At 44.7% G+C, this 16,647-nt stretch overlaps 1 protein-coding gene across 1 annotated transcript; it reads left to right on the forward strand.

Annotated features, from left to right (window-relative positions):
* The first annotated feature begins 6 nt into the window (after positions 1–6).
* BAMBI (BMP and activin membrane bound inhibitor) lies at positions 7–5,205 on the forward strand. Its single transcript, XM_006139757.2, has 3 exons — positions 7–111; positions 3,684–3,971; positions 4,423–5,205. Exons 1-3 carry the CDS (start codon positions 36–38, stop codon positions 4,839–4,841), a joined length of 783 nt encoding a protein of 260 aa, XP_006139819.1. The 5' UTR covers positions 7–35; the 3' UTR covers positions 4,842–5,205.
* The last annotated feature ends 11,442 nt before the right edge of the window (positions 5,206–16,647 follow it).

A 16,647-nucleotide genomic window follows, 5' to 3' on the forward strand; every position in this document is an offset into this window, starting at 1 on the left:
GAGGCGGCGGGGGCGCCGCGGCCGGAGGGGCGTCAATGGATCGCCATTCCAGCTATATCTTCATCTGGCTGCAGCTCGAACTGTGCGCCATGGCCGTGCTGCTCACCAAAGGTGGGTGCCTGCCGGCCAGGGGTGCGGGACCGCGCGCTGAATCCCAGGGCAGGGCGCTGGGGGCCTGGGGCCTGGCCCCGCCGCGGGGCTTTGAACCCGGCTGCCAAGGCTTTGTTAGCGCGGGGGAGGTGCCCTCCACGTTGGTGCCGCAGGTCGCGGCAAGTTGCTCAGTTCTTAGAAGTCGCGGCGGTGGCTTAGGGCCGCCCCCTCGGCTGTCTCGGGCCGGGGCGCGGTGGATCAGACCTCGGGGCGGGCCAGCGGCTAGGAAGGTCTCTGTAGTGAGCTCCCGGAGGTCGCCAGCGGGGCTGGAGAGCCGGCTCGGACGCCACCTCTCCTCCCTGTCCCGGGGCCCGGGCGGCCGGAGGAGACGCAGACCCCGGTCCCCCGACTGCACCGGCGGAGCGTGTGCCGGTCCGTGAACGTGTGTCTCTGAGCTGTGTGTGTCTGCGTGTCGCCCTGTGAACTCGTCTTTTGTATGTCTCTGAATGTCTCCGTCTCTCTGGGCGAGTGCGACTCTGAGTGTGTTCGTGATCGACAGAGTGTGGGTCTCGCCGAGAGTGTCGCGGTCCGCGCCGCGTCTCCGAGTGCACTGTGTGGGAGCGTTTGTCGCTTCTAGGTGGCGGGAGGAGGCTCTGCCCTTGGGACCAGTTTTCCCTCACCTCATGTTTTACAAGCTACTCCCCCCACGAAGAAAAGCGGGTCAGTCTCTTTCCCCCGCAGGCCATCACCTTTTAGATGGAAATAACTCCCAACTCCCTGTAGATTTCGAGGTTCCCTCCGCCTCCCTGCCTCCCAACTCCACCTCCTCGTCCGTGGACAGATCATCTTTTCTTAAATAGGAAGCATTATTTAGCTTTGCACCCCCCACTTTTCTCTAATTGCCATGTAGCAGGCATGAGGTTAAAGGATAAGCCAGCCCAGCAAGGATGATGTGCTACAGTATTTATTTATTTTGGAAGGAAGGGTGTAATTAACCCTAAATAACAGCCTTTGCAGCCTGCAGAGGGGAGCCTCCTGGCCCTATCAAAGCCGGCAGGGCCGGGAGGGGCTGGGGCTAACATGAAGTCACAGATACCGAAAGTATGTGCCTGATAATGATATAATTAGGGGATCAGAGATTTCTGACTGCTGCGGACTTCAAAAGCTTTCAAAGAAGCCAGCAGTCGCTCCTGTAGCCATCTTGACTAGAGCAGACATTTTTTTTTTTTTTTTGGTTTAATCACCACATACAGTAACGAGAAAGGGGGGAACAGAAGGGCATTGTTCGCTGTTTCAAAATACCAGTCCCCTTTCTGGCCTTTTCCATGCCACAGGAAGAAACTTTATGAAACAGCAGAAATATAGTTTGAATACAGTAATACAAAAGTCCATTCTCCTTAGCTACAATGTGGCTCCAATTAAAAAAAAAAAGTTGTTAGGACTTTCCCAGTTACCTGTCCACGTTTTATTAGACTGTTTTAGGTCATTGAAAATACAGTATTTTAAATAGACTCTCATAAACATTTAAGCAGCGTTTTACTTGTATTCGCTTTTCCTTTTCTGCGCTAGGTCTGAGGCGAATAGAATCGAAATAGACATTTGATCTGTTTCAGGTAGACTTGAGATCCGTGTATGGAATCTGTCAGGCTAGGGATATGTAGCCGTCACCACAGAAGACCAGGGAGCTCGATGTGCAGAATAAAACCCGCTTGGCAAGAGGAGAGCAAAAAGCAGAAAAGACCTTCTGCAAAGCAAGCTTCTTACCTGGAGCACTGGAAGCTGCGGAAAGAGACTTGGGCTGAATCCTGGAGGGCGAGTGCAGATGGAGGAGCAAGACCTCCAGCTTTGGGCTGTTAGGGTGGCCAGGACGGTGTTTAGGTGGCCTAGGTGGCCGGTTTGCCTTAGAACCAAAGCATTAGCAGCCTCGGGTGAAAACTGAGCATACATACCAGAGGGGCCTGGAATTCGGACAGATAATTGAGTGAGACACTTTACTCAGGCACTCACAGAAGAGGACGGAAAAGGTGAGGGTGGGAATAGGTTTGTAAAGCAGCAGCCCCGGTGTTTGATTTCAGAGTAGAGGATTCAGTAACTAGACAGGTCTCCAGATTGCAGAACTGGGGAGTGGTGTGCATGAGTTCAATTTACAGTAGCTTTCACTGTGGCCTCTAACAATGACCCCACTCCGCCAGGTTGGGTATCGCATTAGTGATAACTTTTAAGACTCAGATTCTTTCAGCTAGACATCGTTGTTGAAGCCTTGACTCTTGCATGGTGACAAAATGCTAACGGAGGCTTGCAACTCACAAAATAAGTTTTTATAAGGGAAACTTTTAATCACTTCCTGTAGAAAAATGTGAGGTTTCCTTAAGGATTTTTCATTCAACCAGGAGAGGGATTTTCAGTTTCAGCGTTTCCCCTTTTAGATCACATGTTGGGTTACATGTAAAACTGGGGGGTTGGGGGTTGGGGAGAAGTTAGCCTTGCAGTTTTGCCCACCCCCTTCCCCCTTTATGACTTTCCATTTGGGCTGAAAGAAATTGACTTTGGCAAGCAAACCACTAATTGTAAACTGCCTAGTTCCTGTTTTACAATATACTGACTAAAAGCTCCTCTGCATGAAAAGATCTTTATAGGCAAAGTGTGCCTTTTCTCGAGAGGTCGCAAATAGCTGCCCAGTTTCATAGTTTTCAAACCTCCTGACCTGAGCAGTTTCTAGATTGTTGTGTGTCTAGTTAATAACTTTATAAGGTGTTAGCTAAAGCTCTTAAAGCTTGGCTCAGTCCTTCGGGATAGTAAACAATTCAGTAGTTCCGATCAAATATTTATACTGACAAAAATCAAAAAGCCTATCATTTTTCTGTTGTATGATCCTGTAGGATTCAAATGAATAAGTAATGTCATTTGCCTTACAGTAAGAGAAATGATAGTGAGTACTATTTTCCTTCCAAGACAAGTTGGTTTTAGGTTTTTGCTGTAGGGAGCATGCATTCTCTGGAGAGAGACAGAGAAGGAAAATGATAAATCACCTCCAAGGGGCAATGGCCACGACGCAGTCTCTTCCACATTCTCCTTGGGATTTTGGGTGCCCAGTGTGATTTTCAAGTCCCCAGGTCCTGGACTTGAACGGCAGTTGGCCGCGGCCACATCAGAACCCAGTGCCTTAACCTCCATGCCACCTGCTGGCCCCAGAAGTATTATTTTTAATTCATCAGAAATCTCCTATTAGGATGCTAAAATTTTATATGTATATATAAATAATTATTTTATTTAACTTTAGTTATTTTAATTTGATCAGAGAGGGACAGGATGAGAGAGTGTGAAAGAAAGTGAAAGCAAGTCGCCAGGTCCAGGATTCGAACCACAGTCTACCATGTGAAAGTCCAGCGCCCTTAACCACCATGCCACCTGCTGGCCCCGCTAAAATAATATTTTAATGAATTGAAACTTAAGCACTAACCCGCGCACTCAGGTTTCCTAGTCTATTCTAAGCACTCAGCTTGAATGACCTAACCCGTTAGTGCCTTTGAATTTGGGATTTAGCAATTGCTCTGGTCTCTGAAGCCCAGGGTGACTTGATTTCTCCTTTTCAGGTGAAATTCGATGCTACTGTGATGCCGCCCACTGTGTGGCAACTGGTTATATGTGTAAGTCGGAGCTCAGCGCCTGCTTCTCTCGCCTCCTGGATCCTCAGAACACAAATTCCCCGCTCACCCACGGCTGTCTGGACTCTCTTGCGAGCACGGCAGATGCCTGCCAAGGCCAACAGGCCCAGAACCACTCCGGCAGCAGCACGCGCACGCTGGAATGCTGTCACGAAGACATGTGCAATTACAGGGGGCTGCACGATGTGCTCTCCCCGCCCAAGGGGGAGGCCGCAGGTAGGTGGCAGCCCTTGCTGACCCAGATGCTGCCCATCGACAGGCTCCAGACTCCGGACAGCCACGACGTGGGCTGTCTGCTATTGATTTTGTTGTTAATGTAATTAGAGACACCGGAGGGAGAAGCGTGGCGGGATGCAAAGATGCATCTCTATCGAGTAGCTTTTATGTCTGCCAGAGCATTCGCTGCCTGTCGACATAATAGGTTTTGCCTGTTTCTCCAACATTTTCAAGACATTAAAAGCCCGTTCCATCTCAGTAACAGCAGTCTGTAAACAAGTGCATGGGTAAGCTTCTTAGAGGGTTTGGCAGTATTTATTTTATAAATATTGCCGGTTTCATCGTAAGCCGCTCTGTAATGGGATTCCTCGTTCAGAGTGGCTCGGTGCTCGTGCACCCCTCTAGGAGGAGTTGACGTGGCGTGTGACCGTTGTGTTTGTTACTCCTTTAGGACAAGGGAACAGGTATCAGCATGATGGTAGCAGAAACCTCATCACCAAAGTGCAGGAGCTGACTTCTTCCAAAGAGCTGTGGTTCCGGGCGGCGGTCATTGCTGTTCCCATCGCCGGAGGGCTGATCCTCGTGTTGCTTATTATGCTGGCCTTGAGGATGCTCCGCAGTGAGAACAAGAGACTGCAGGATCAGCGGCAGCAGATGCTCTCGCGTTTGCACTACAGCTTTCACGGACACCACTCCAAAAAGGGGCAGGTTGCAAAGTTAGACTTGGAGTGCATGGTGCCCGTCAGTGGGCACGAGAACTGCTGTCTGACCTGCGATAAGATGAGGCAGGCCGACCTCAGCAACGACAGGATCCTCTCGCTCGTGCACTGGGGCATGTACAGTGGGCACGGGAAGCTAGAGTTCGTATGACCACGTCTGATCCCAACTACACTTCTCGACCGCTTGAAGGCCTTTGAGTTCTGCTGGACAGGAGCACTTTATCCGAAAAAAACCCAAAACTCATTTAATCATCTTGGAGAGACGAAATGACCTCTGCAAACAAGAACCTTGGATATTTCTTCTGAAGGATTATTTGCACAGACTTAAATACAGTCACATGTATTTGCTTTAAGATGATAAAAAGCAAAGAGAAGACTGTACACACTGTTACCAGGGTTATTTGCATCGAGGGAGCTGGAGCTGCACACCTACATGAACTACCATGTGCTCTCTGTAAGCTCCCACATCTCGATTGATTGTAAAAATTTAAAATATATATTTTTTTGGTCTGAAATGTAGTGGCGTCTTTCATAAATTAAAATCTTTGGTGGAAGTGTAAGAAAGTATATGTCAGTGATACAAATGCAGGTCTGTTGGCTCACAGTTCCTTCTGAACTGTATGATTTGGCTTTTTAAGGAACCAAGATCTTATTTATTTTTGTGCATGCGCATGTAATTTTCTTACAGCCTGGAGAATTTCTAAGTGTGTATGTACTGAGCATCATTCAATATCTTCCTTCTTTTTTGTTAGAATAATTCTGGTAGCTTTCATTGAAAAGGACAGGTTACACTTAATACTCTTTCAGATATGATGGATCAATTTCTGACGCTACCCTAGCAAAGGGAACGTGTAGCAACTGGATCCAGTTGCCCTGAAATTCCTTTTTAAATGTGTCTACCTCCACCTAAAAAAAGAAAGCAAAATAAAACAAAAGAACCCAACTTTTTCCCCTTTTTTGATAATTGAAGTTAGTGACTATCTACTTTTGCTATTGATTTTAATTGACTGGTTTATTCTCTTTCAACCAAATTAAATAATTTAGATCCCAAACTTTATTGCACAATACTTGTTTTCAAACCATTGTAACACAGTGTAAGCTTTTAAAAACTTTTTTTTAAATTTGTTTTTAGTTGTTTTGGTCATAGGCGTATGTGCTCACCAGAGAGACAGAGAGGGCATGTGAGAAACCACCCCCACCCCCCCACACCCCCGGGGGATGGCCATGTCACTATCCATTCTTGGGATTTTGAATATGTATGCACATGTGCCTGTTGTGATTTTCAAGCCACCGGGTCTGGGTCTCAAAACAGCAGTTGGCCACATAGGATCCAGTGCTTTAACCACCATACCACCTGCTGGTGCCTGACTTTTTCTTTTTTTTTTTTAAATTTATCTTAATCTTTGAAAAGGTTTTTCATGGTGAACATAATATACTGATTAGGATTTAAATATTACTAGCTTTCTTCTTCCCAAAATGATCCTATAACCAAAAAGAGCTAGTAACTTAATGCAGCTAAGTAACAGTGTTTATACCTGTAAGACTTCTGTCTGGCAACAGCCCAGACTGAATTTAAACTTAAACTATGCCATATTTATGTACTGTCACCACTAAATGGACTTTTGTTATCTTAAGCGTGAGCGTCATTGGCCATAGAAGAGTTTTTTCTCAATTCTTTTGTATATTTGAATATCTCGCTTAAAAATTGACCTATAGCATGAGGTTTTCTTTTATGTTCTTAAAACAGCTTTCTTCTTTGGCATATTAGTAGTTATTTGATAAGCATAATGTGGTTCCCGTAAGACAGATGTAGGAGCCAAGTTCATAGAAGAACCTGAATCGCAATGACTAGTAGAGAAATGAATACCTAGACTTAATCATGGGTACCCCACCGCCCCAACAGAATAGGCTATGGAATAGATGCACATTTAAGTAAATGGCAACATCTGTTTTGTGCTCTCTGAGACTGACGGCTCTTGCATGCATGCCCCATAATGAATAATTGGTGTTAGTTTTATGTGTATTGGTTTTGGAGGGAAATGAAGGATTGTTTTTTGTTGTTGTTCGTTTGTTTTTTTGGAGAGGTTTTTGCTTTAGGGCATGTGCGCTCCCCAGACAGACAGAGACAGAAAGCGAGAAATCACTCCTCTCCCCCCACCCCCCACCCCCCCAGGGATGGCCACACCGCAATCCCTTCTCCTCCATTCTCTCGGGATCTTGGGCACGTAGGCACACAAACCCGGTGTGAGTTTAAGCCACTGGGTCCGAGACTTGAACCACCGACGACTACATGGGAGTCCAGCGACATAGACGTTACGCTAACTGCTGGTCCCAAGAATTGTTGAACCAAACCATCCAAACCTGTCTCTAGAAGAGATTTGATCAAAATTGCAGTTGGTAAAGTTTCCACACTTGCCTCTACTTTCTGGCTTTTGGTCACATTTCAGTAGTTTCATAGCTTGGCCATTGAAAGACTTCTTATTCCTTGTATTTCTCCTTTCAGACAAGCGTGCAAGTTCAGCGATGGCTTTTATATCTGCTATATTGTAGTCAAATTCTCCTCTGCTTGCTTCAGTCGTGTTCCTTGTCTGCCCTGTTTTTTTTTTTTTTTTCCCCAATATTTCTTCTGAAGGATTATTTGCACAGACTTAAATACAGTCACATGTATTTGCTTTAAGATGATAAAAAGCAAAGAGAAGACTGTACACACTGTTACCAGGGTTATTTGCATCGAGGGAGCTGGAGCTGCACACCTACATGAACTACCATGTGCTCTCTGTAAGCTCCCACATCTCGATTGATTGTAAAAATTTAAAATATATATTTTTTTGGTCTGAAATGTAGTGGCGTCTTTCATAAATTAAAATCTTTGGTGGAAGTGTAAGAAAGTATATGTCAGTGATACAAATGCAGGTCTGTTGGCTCACAGTTCCTTCTGAACTGTATGATTTGGCTTTTTAAGGAACCAAGATCTTATTTATTTTTGTGCATGCGCATGTAATTTTCTTACAGCCTGGAGAATTTCTAAGTGTGTATGTACTGAGCATCATTCAATATCTTCCTTCTTTTTTGTTAGAATAATTCTGGTAGCTTTCATTGAAAAGGACAGGTTACACTTAATACCCGTTCAGATATGATGGATCAATTTCTGACGCTACCCTAGCAAAGGGAATGTGTAGCAACTGGATCCAGTTGCCCTGAAATTCCTTTTTAAATGTGTCTACCTCCACCTAAAAAAAGAAAGCAAAATAAAACAAAAGAACCCAACTTTTTCCCCTTTTTTGATAATTGAAGTTAGTGACTATCTCTGACTTTTTCTTTTTTTTTTTTAAATTTATCTTAATCTTTGAAAAGGTTTTTCATGGTGAACATAATATACTGATTAGGATTTAAATATTACTAGCTTTCTTCTTCCCAAAATGATCCTATAACCAAAAAGAGCTAGTAACTTAATGCAGCTAAGTAACAGTGTTTATACCTGTAAGACTTCTGTCTGGCAACAGCCCAGACTGAATTTAAACTTAAACTATGCCATATTTATGTACTGTCACCACTAAATGGACTTTTGTTATCTTAAGCGTGAGCGTCATTGGCCATAGAAGAGTTTTTTCTCAATTCTTTTGTATATTTGAATATCTCGCTTAAAAATTGACCTATAGCATGAGGTTTTCTTTTATGTTCTTAAAACAGCTTTCTTCTTTGGCATATTAGTAGTTATTTGATAAGCATAATGTGGTTCCCGTAAGACAGATGTAGGAGCCAAGTTCATAGAAGAACCTGAATCGCAATGACTAGTAGAGAAATGAATACCTAGACTTAATCATGGGTACCCCACCGCCCCAACAGAATAGGCTATGGAATAGATGCACATTTAAGTAAATGGCAACATCTGTTTTGTGCTCTCTGAGACTGACGGCTCTTGCATGCATGCCCCATAATGAATAATTGGTGTTAGTTTTATGTGTATTGGTTTTGGAGGGAAATGAAGGATTGTTTTTTGTTGTTGTTCGTTTGTTTTTTTGGAGAGGTTTTTGCTTTAGGGCATGTGCGCTCCCCAGACAGACAGAGACAGAAAGCGAGAAATCACTCCTCTCCCCCCACCCCCCACCCCCCCAGGGATGGCCACACCGCAATCCCTTCTCCTCCATTCTCTCGGGATCTTGGGCACGCATGCACACAACCCCGGTGTGAGTTTAAGCCACTGGGTCCGAGACTTGAACCACCGACGACTACATGGGAGTCCAGCGACATAGACGTTACGCTAACTGCTGGTCCCAAGAATTGTTGAACCAAACCATCCAAACCTGTCTCTAGAAGAGATTTGATCAAAATTGCAGTTGGTAAAGTTTCCACACTTGCCTCTACTTTCTGGCTTTTGGTCACATTTCAGTAGTTTCATAGCTTGGCCATTGAAAGACTTCTTATTCCTTGTATTTCTCCTTTCAGACAAGCGTGCAAGTTCAGCGATGGCTTTTATATCTGCTATATTGTAGTCAAATTCTCCTCTGCTTGCTTCAGTCGTGTTCCTTGTCTGCCCTGTTTTTTTTTTTTTTTCCCCAAGTACTGGGTAACTGGGAACTCAGTAATTCATTAGGAAATACGTAGAATGGTGAATGATTTAAAGTGGTGTACTTTGAAATCAGTAAGCCCTGTCCTCCAGGAAAGGCTGCAGTCTGAGCTGGAGGTGTCAGAGAAGGGCAGTTGGAAATGCATGCAGCCCTGTCTCCGCCTGGTTCTGTCTGCAGCCCTGTCTCTACTGTGTACTCTGGGGCAGTCTGCTGCTCTTCACATAGTGGGTGGTGGCTCTGCGCATTCTTGCCACAAAAGAGCAGATGTTTTCCTGATAGCAAGCACTCTGCCTTCCACAGTAGTGTTTACATGTGTCCTCACCACCGTCAAAGTCAGACGTGTCCATAATCTGGCCTTTTGATGGAGGTGTTTCAGGTTTCTCAACTTTTTAAATTCTTTTTTAGGTTTTTGTCACAGGCATGTGTGCTGGCCAGAGACCAGGGAGAGGCAAAGTGAGATCGTCACCCTCCTGAGGGCCTGGCCACGCCACAATTCTCCCTGGGGGTTTTTGGACACATACGCGCACACGCACTCCCCAGTGTGAGTTTTCAGTCAGCTGTGTTTGGGACTCAAACTGCCGTCAGCCATGTGGGAGTCTAGCACCTTAACCACCATGCCACCTTGTGGCCCCAGGTTCTCAATTCTGAATTTTACTAAACAACTTTTGCTTCCGTTTGAGAGAGAGAAGTTGCTGCAAGCAGGAGCTAAGTCTCTGAAGGGTAAGTGCAGTGGTTGGTTCTTTCCTCTTAGAGATGTTTACTGTCGCTCAGAGTGAGATGGCACTTTGAGGTGTCAGTACAAGGCCCACGGACCCGAGCAGCCTAGTTTAATGCTGAAAGAGAACTACACACACACACACACACACACACACAGTAATCTAAGTCGAAATTTGCCCAAACCAGAGACAGATGGGACCAAAATCGCCATGTTTCTGTATCTACAAGCCTTCCATTCTGTCTTTTATTTAAAAAGAAAAGAAAGAAAGAAAAGAAAGAAAGAAAAAGAGAAAGAAAGGAAAGAAAAAGATTTGTGTACGGGTATGTCTTTTATTCTCCCCCTCCTTATTTGAATGGCTCAGAGGCTTCCTAGAGATTGACTGGTGTGTCTCTAATTTCTGCTGAAATGATTTTATTAAAAACACTGCACCATAGGGGTTTGACCTTCTAAAATACCAAACATGTCTGCTTTAGAAAATCACAAAGCTCTCCTCTGAAGCCCTTGTAAATCTGGTTTCAATATGGCTTGATTATAGGCTAAAAGCTTGAAAGCAGTGGCATCTAGTATCCTGACTCCGACTGGCCCTTTTGGGGCCAGGGTAGCTTTTTCTCCTTAAAACCCTAATTGGTCCTCTTCTGCCTCAGCCCAAATCACTTCAGACCTCCATAGCTGTGTGAACTTGGGCAGATTATGTAGGCTTCTCTTGGAATACTTCTTTTTGTTGCCTGTGAAATGGGAGCAGTGATAACACAGAATAGGATTAAGAAGGATGGCAGTGGGGTTAGCAGGTAGCGTGGTTGAAGCGCTGGATTCCAGTATGGCAGACCATGGTTCAAGTCCCAGACCTGGCAACTTGCTTTCTCCCCTTTCCTCGTCTCTCTGACACTAGTGGGCGTGTGTGCCCTGTAGCAAATTAAATAACTAATTGGGAAAAAACTTTGATAGCTGTTAGTATACACAAGAGTCTTGCAATGAAGCAGGGCAACCCAACATATTTTTTTTTAATCTGAGGACTTGGGGACGAGCAGTTAGCGTAATGGCTATGTCACTGGACTCCCATGTAGTCGACCGCGGTTCGAGTCCCGGACCCAGTGGCTTAAATTCACACTGGGTGCGCATGCGTGTGTGCCCAAGATCCCGAGAGGAGAATGGAGGAGAAGGAATTGCAACTTGGCCATCCCCCTTGGGGGGTGATTTCTCGCTTTCTGTCACTCTCTTTCTCTCTGTATCTCTGGTGAGCTCATGCGCCCTATAGCAAAAACCTCTTGGGAAGGGATGAAAAATAAAGCAACCTGAGAACTTGTTATTTTTAGTGGTTGTTTGTACTTGACATGTTAATATTTCAGATCTTAGCACATTGGAGATTTGCAACCCTTCAGTCACCTGCAAACTGGAGTTAGCATCCTTGGTACTTAGTTTCAGGTTACTGCTTTTAGCCTCTCCTATTAAATGTGTCGGTTTGTAATTGTTCTTTTCTGGTGTAACAATGGTTACTGGTAACATTTTAATCTTACTTTGGTATGTGACAGAATGCAATTCCCTTAGAATTTCAGCTACTTCATACATTTAATCTGTTGAGAAAAATCAAGAGCCGTGTCAGGTGACTTGTTGGTTGTTTCAGTATTGTTTGGACAGCTTGTGTCCCACAGACATATTCTGAACAAAAGCTGCTCCTGCTCCTCCTTGAGTCCCATAGGTGCTCCCAAAACCGAAGTTGCACCACTGGGTTTTGGAACTTCGTGAATTTGGGGGAGGGATGCTCGTTAAGTGAAAAACCTGGATCTAATTCCTAGATAACGTTAATTTAGTTATTTTATTTATGGGTCACAGTTACAATGGAAAAATTAACCGCTCTGGGTACCAGCTCTTTGCCTTTCTCTACTCCTGCTTTGGTGTCGTTAACCAGTCTACTGGTTTAAAAAGCCAGATCATTGAGCTCAGAACGTGAGATGCCATGAGATTATAAAATGAAACCTCTTTCGACTTTAGACAACTCTTTATCTCGGGGTATAGTTTCTCCTGTAAACATGTTCTTGGTAATCTGCTAACCCTGCGTTGTTAGTATGGCGGTAGGGTTCACTTGTCTGCCGTTCCAAAACTTTAGAGATAGACTTGGTATGGTAACAGAGCTGAATTTAACTGGATATGAATTTGCCTCTTACAGCCAGGCAGCGATTTCCCAATGGATCAGCTTTCTAGAATTTCAAAATATTGGAACTGGCAGGTGGTGTGATGGTTAAGGGTGCTGGGCTCCCAGGTTCAAGTCCCAGACCAGGCGGCTTACTTTCTCACTTTCCCTCTCTCTCTCTCTCTCTCTCTCTAACTCTGTCCCTTTGTAGTCAAATTAAAATAAATAAATAATAATAAAGTGATTCTTAAAAAGAATTTCAAAATATTTATTGCCAGGGAAGACCTACCAGCCGTATTACTGCCAAATTTTTCTTCTAGGAATTTGAAAGTACCAGGAAAGGCATTGATAAGCAATCTTGGGAGATACTTAGGGAAAACATTGGATCTCAAAGCATCTGTGATTCCTCAAGATTTCTGGGAAATTCATCCCATCTATGGCCTTCCTAGCGTCTTCAGGTCATATTTAGCTACCTGTATCTTGCAGATTATATTGATATTGGGCTAATTCTCAGGGGAACTCGGGAAATACCATGTGATGACTCTTTATTGCTTACAGGCTGCGTGTGCGCACGTGCACGCGTGTGTGTATTTGCCCTGCTAATCAAATAGAGCATGATCTGGGAGTAATTTTATATTTCGCAGTTTTTGAGTCAGTGCGTAAGTAAATGCTGAGACTTGTGGGGAGTCAGCAATTTGTTTTTAGGCGTGGGAAGATGAAGTTAGTTGTGATGAATGAATGAACTCCAAGGCTGCCGCGTAAATTTGCTCTGAGAGATCTCACATTACCAACCTAATGGAACCAAAATTATTTTAGCTGTTAAAACCAAGAGGGATACAACAAGCTCTTTATTCCAGGTTTGTACCCTTTGGAATTTCCCTAGGGAGCTCAGGAGGACAGTGGAAAAACACCACACTTCTGGAAACAGCTTCTTGGAAGTCCACACGGAAGCACTTTTTACTCAATTCAGTGGATGTGGTTTTGATAACTTAATCTCTAGTTGATTTGGTGAGTGGGGGATCTCTCACCTGGATTTGGGATTAAATGAAACTCCCTGAGGGGAGGAACTATGATCAATAACCTTTGTAGATTTCCATCACCCAGAGGGAGAATGAGAGGAAGGACAGGTGAAGGCCTCTGTCCTGAGGTATCTGAATTCAGGCTGTTGGTAAATAAACAAATGCTATCTTTCTCTTTTGTGTTTCCATCCTCACCTATTGTTTTACAGATTTATATATATATATTTTTTTGTATGGAAGCCTATAGGAAAACAAATTGCTAGTGAAGAGTTTAGCAGGAAACATTCAAATGGAACCGAAAACATTGGCAAGGTCAAATGACCCAGCCTACCTTTAACGTTTGGCACAGACTTGAAGCTAATGTGATGATCCCAATGCTTGAGACCAGCAGATGGCGTAATGCTTATATTGCTGAACTCCAATGTAGTCGACTGTGGTTCGAGTCCTGGACCTGGCGGCTTAAAACTCACACTGGACACATGTGCATGTGTGTCCAAAATCCTTGGAGGAGAAGGGATGGGGACATGGTTATCCCCTTTGGGGAGTGATTTCTCGCTTCCTGTGTCTCTGTCTCTTGTGAGTAGAGACACAGGAAGTGAGAAATAGTAAAAAATTTCTATAGTGAAAATTTCTCTTAAAAAATTATACTAATTCTTGGGACCAGCAGGTGACGTGGTGGTTAGGGCGCTGGACACTCCCACATGGTCGACTATGGTTCAAGTCCCAGACCTGGTGGCTTGCTTTCTCACATTCTGTCTCTCTCTCTCTGTATCTCTCTATGGTCAAAATGAAAATAAATTAATGAATAAATAAAATTAAGTCTTTAAAAAAATTATACTAATTCTTGGGACCAGCAGTAAGTTAATGGCTAAGTTGCTGAACTCCCATGTAGTCGACTGCGGTTCGCATTCCGGACCCGATGGCTTAAAACTCACGCCGGGCGCATGTGCATGTGTGCCCAAGATTCCCAGAGGAGAATGGAGGAAAAGGGTTTGCGGCGTGGCCATCCCCCCTGGGGGGGGTGATTTCTTGCTTTCTATCTCTCCATCTGTCTGGCAAGCGCACACGCCCTATAGCAAAAACCTCTCCCCCCCCAATAAAAAAATTACTAATTCTCACCCATAAAGTATATTATTTTTCTTTAAGAGTTGTGATTTCATTTGAGTATTTTAAGCTAACCAAAATATTTGTCAGTGTTTCTCTGAGGAATTAAAAACAAGCCACTTAGAGTTTTTCTGGTCGATCGGAAGCTGACTCAGTATTTCCTCTTCAATGGCTTAGTTAGTCACAACCACACTGTGACTTACTGTGACAGCCTGAATTCAGATATATTTGTTTGTTTGTTTGTTTGTTTGTTTGTTTTTTTAAGGTTCTTGCCATAGGGCACATGCACTCCCTGGAGAAAAACACAGAGAGAGAGGTAAAGCAAGAATTCACCCTCATGGACCTGGCCACGCCACAATCCCTTCTTCCCTGTTCTCCTTTTGGGATTTTTGGTGCAAGTGCACACCCAACCGAGGTGATGCACACCTGCCAGGCATGATTTTCAAGCCACCTGGTCTGGACTCAAACTGCAGTTGGCCGCGTGGGAGTCTAGTGCCATGACTACTACACCACCTACTGGCACCTGGGTGGAGTTTGGCAGAATCTTTTTTTTTTTTCTGGAAATGAGCCTCAGCCCAGAAGCTATAATAAGGGCAACAAACGGCTCCCTGCGTTTTCCATGAAAAGACACTAAAAATGATAAATTTCCTTCTCTCCACAGACTTAGCTTCTTCGTTAAAAGATGGCCTCTTGGGCCAGCCAGTTCATGGTGGTTAGGGTGGCAGGATCTCACGTGGCCGACTTTGTATGTAGAGATCTGGCACTCTCCCATCCCCCAAAGTGGTGCCCAGAATTCCTAGAGGAGAAAAAAGAAGGGGTGGCGGCCCCTGGAGGGTGACTTCTCCCTCCCTCTCACCCCCTGGTGAACACACAAGCCCTATAGCAAAAACCTAAAACAACGAAAGTTGCCTCTTTCTTTGGGTGGGACCACACTAATGTGCAGTTTTTGTGTCCCAGCCTCTGGCTTCTCTGGGACCACAGCCCAGCGTCTGAGGTGGGCCGTATCGCACCGGGCCTCCCTGTGGTCGTAGCCTGCGGTGCCCAGCGTGTACCGGCGTGTGCTGCCGTGGCCGGGCCACAGGTTACCTTGCACTCGGAATTCAGAGGGCTCTACACATCCACTGACGGTTTTATAATGAAGACTTTTATGTGTATTTCATATACTATAGCTTTTTGTTTGTTTGTTTGTTTGTTTGTTTGTTTGTTTGTTAAGTACGATTATTGCTCTAGGCCATGTGCACTAGCTGGAAAGACAAAGTAAAAAATCACTCCCTCAGGGGAATGGCCTTGCTACAATCCTTTCTTCCATTTTTCTCTTGAGATTTTGGGCAAACATGCACACAGGCCCAGTGTGAGTTTCAAGCCATCAGGACTGAGACTGGAGCTGCAGTTGGCCATGTGGGAGTGCAACGTAATGATTAAGCCATCTGCTGGTCCCATTACTGCGATTTTTTTTTTCTTTTTATAAAGAGACATATTTATTAGGGACATGTGCGCTCCCTGAAGAGACAGAAAGAAAGCGAGAAATCACCCGCGGGAGGTGATAGCCAGACTGCAGTCCCTTCTCTGTTCTGCTCTCGGGATCTTGGGTACACATGCCTGGCGTGAGTTTTAAGCCACAGGTCCAGGACTCTAACCATGGTCGAATATGTGGGCGTCCAGCCACATAACCATTACACCATGTGCTGGTCCCTATAGTGATTTCTTAAGAAAATTACTTATTTCAGAAATAACTGTATTTAAAATGTTTGTTTTTAAAGTTTATCTCTTTCATGAGCTCCCCCTCCCCCACCTCCCACCAGCTGGGCCTCAGTGACACGATCCATCCCAGCCTTCTGCCAGCTCAGATCATGGGCATATGGTCTCTAGGGAGGGCTCTAGACTTGAATAAGGAAACTTGCCATGTGAGTCTGCTAGGAAGAGCATTGTCTTCTTTTTTTTTAATTATTTCATTTTCTTTATTCATTCATTTATTTTAATTTGATCAGAGAGAGATACACAGAGAGAAAGAGAGGGAAAGTGAGAAAGCAAGCCACCAGGTCCAGCACCTTAACCACCATGCCACCTGCTGGTCCCCGAGCATTGTCTTCTAACACTGCGCCACCGTCTGTCCCTCACCCCAACTTTAAATAACCAAATGCAATTAAAAAAAATGTGCTACATGGCCCATGCACTTGCTGGAGAGAGAGAGAGAGACAAAGTGAGAAAGCACTGCCCTTGGGCATGGCCACACCACAATCCTTTCTCCATTCTCCACTTGAGATTCTGGGCACAAGTGCACACACACTGGCTGGTTTTTCAAGCTGCCAGGCTGGGATTCTGACAGTGCACTCAGCCACGTGTAATCAGCTGCCTTCGCCACCACTGCACTGCTGACCTACCAAAGGCAAGTTTTGAAAATGAGAATGTATGTGTTGGGG

This window comes from Tupaia chinensis, unplaced genomic scaffold (genome assembly GCF_000334495.1).
Source record: "Tupaia chinensis unplaced genomic scaffold, TupChi_1.0 Scaffold000001_1, whole genome shotgun sequence".
NCBI lineage: Eukaryota > Metazoa > Chordata > Mammalia > Scandentia > Tupaiidae > Tupaia > Tupaia belangeri.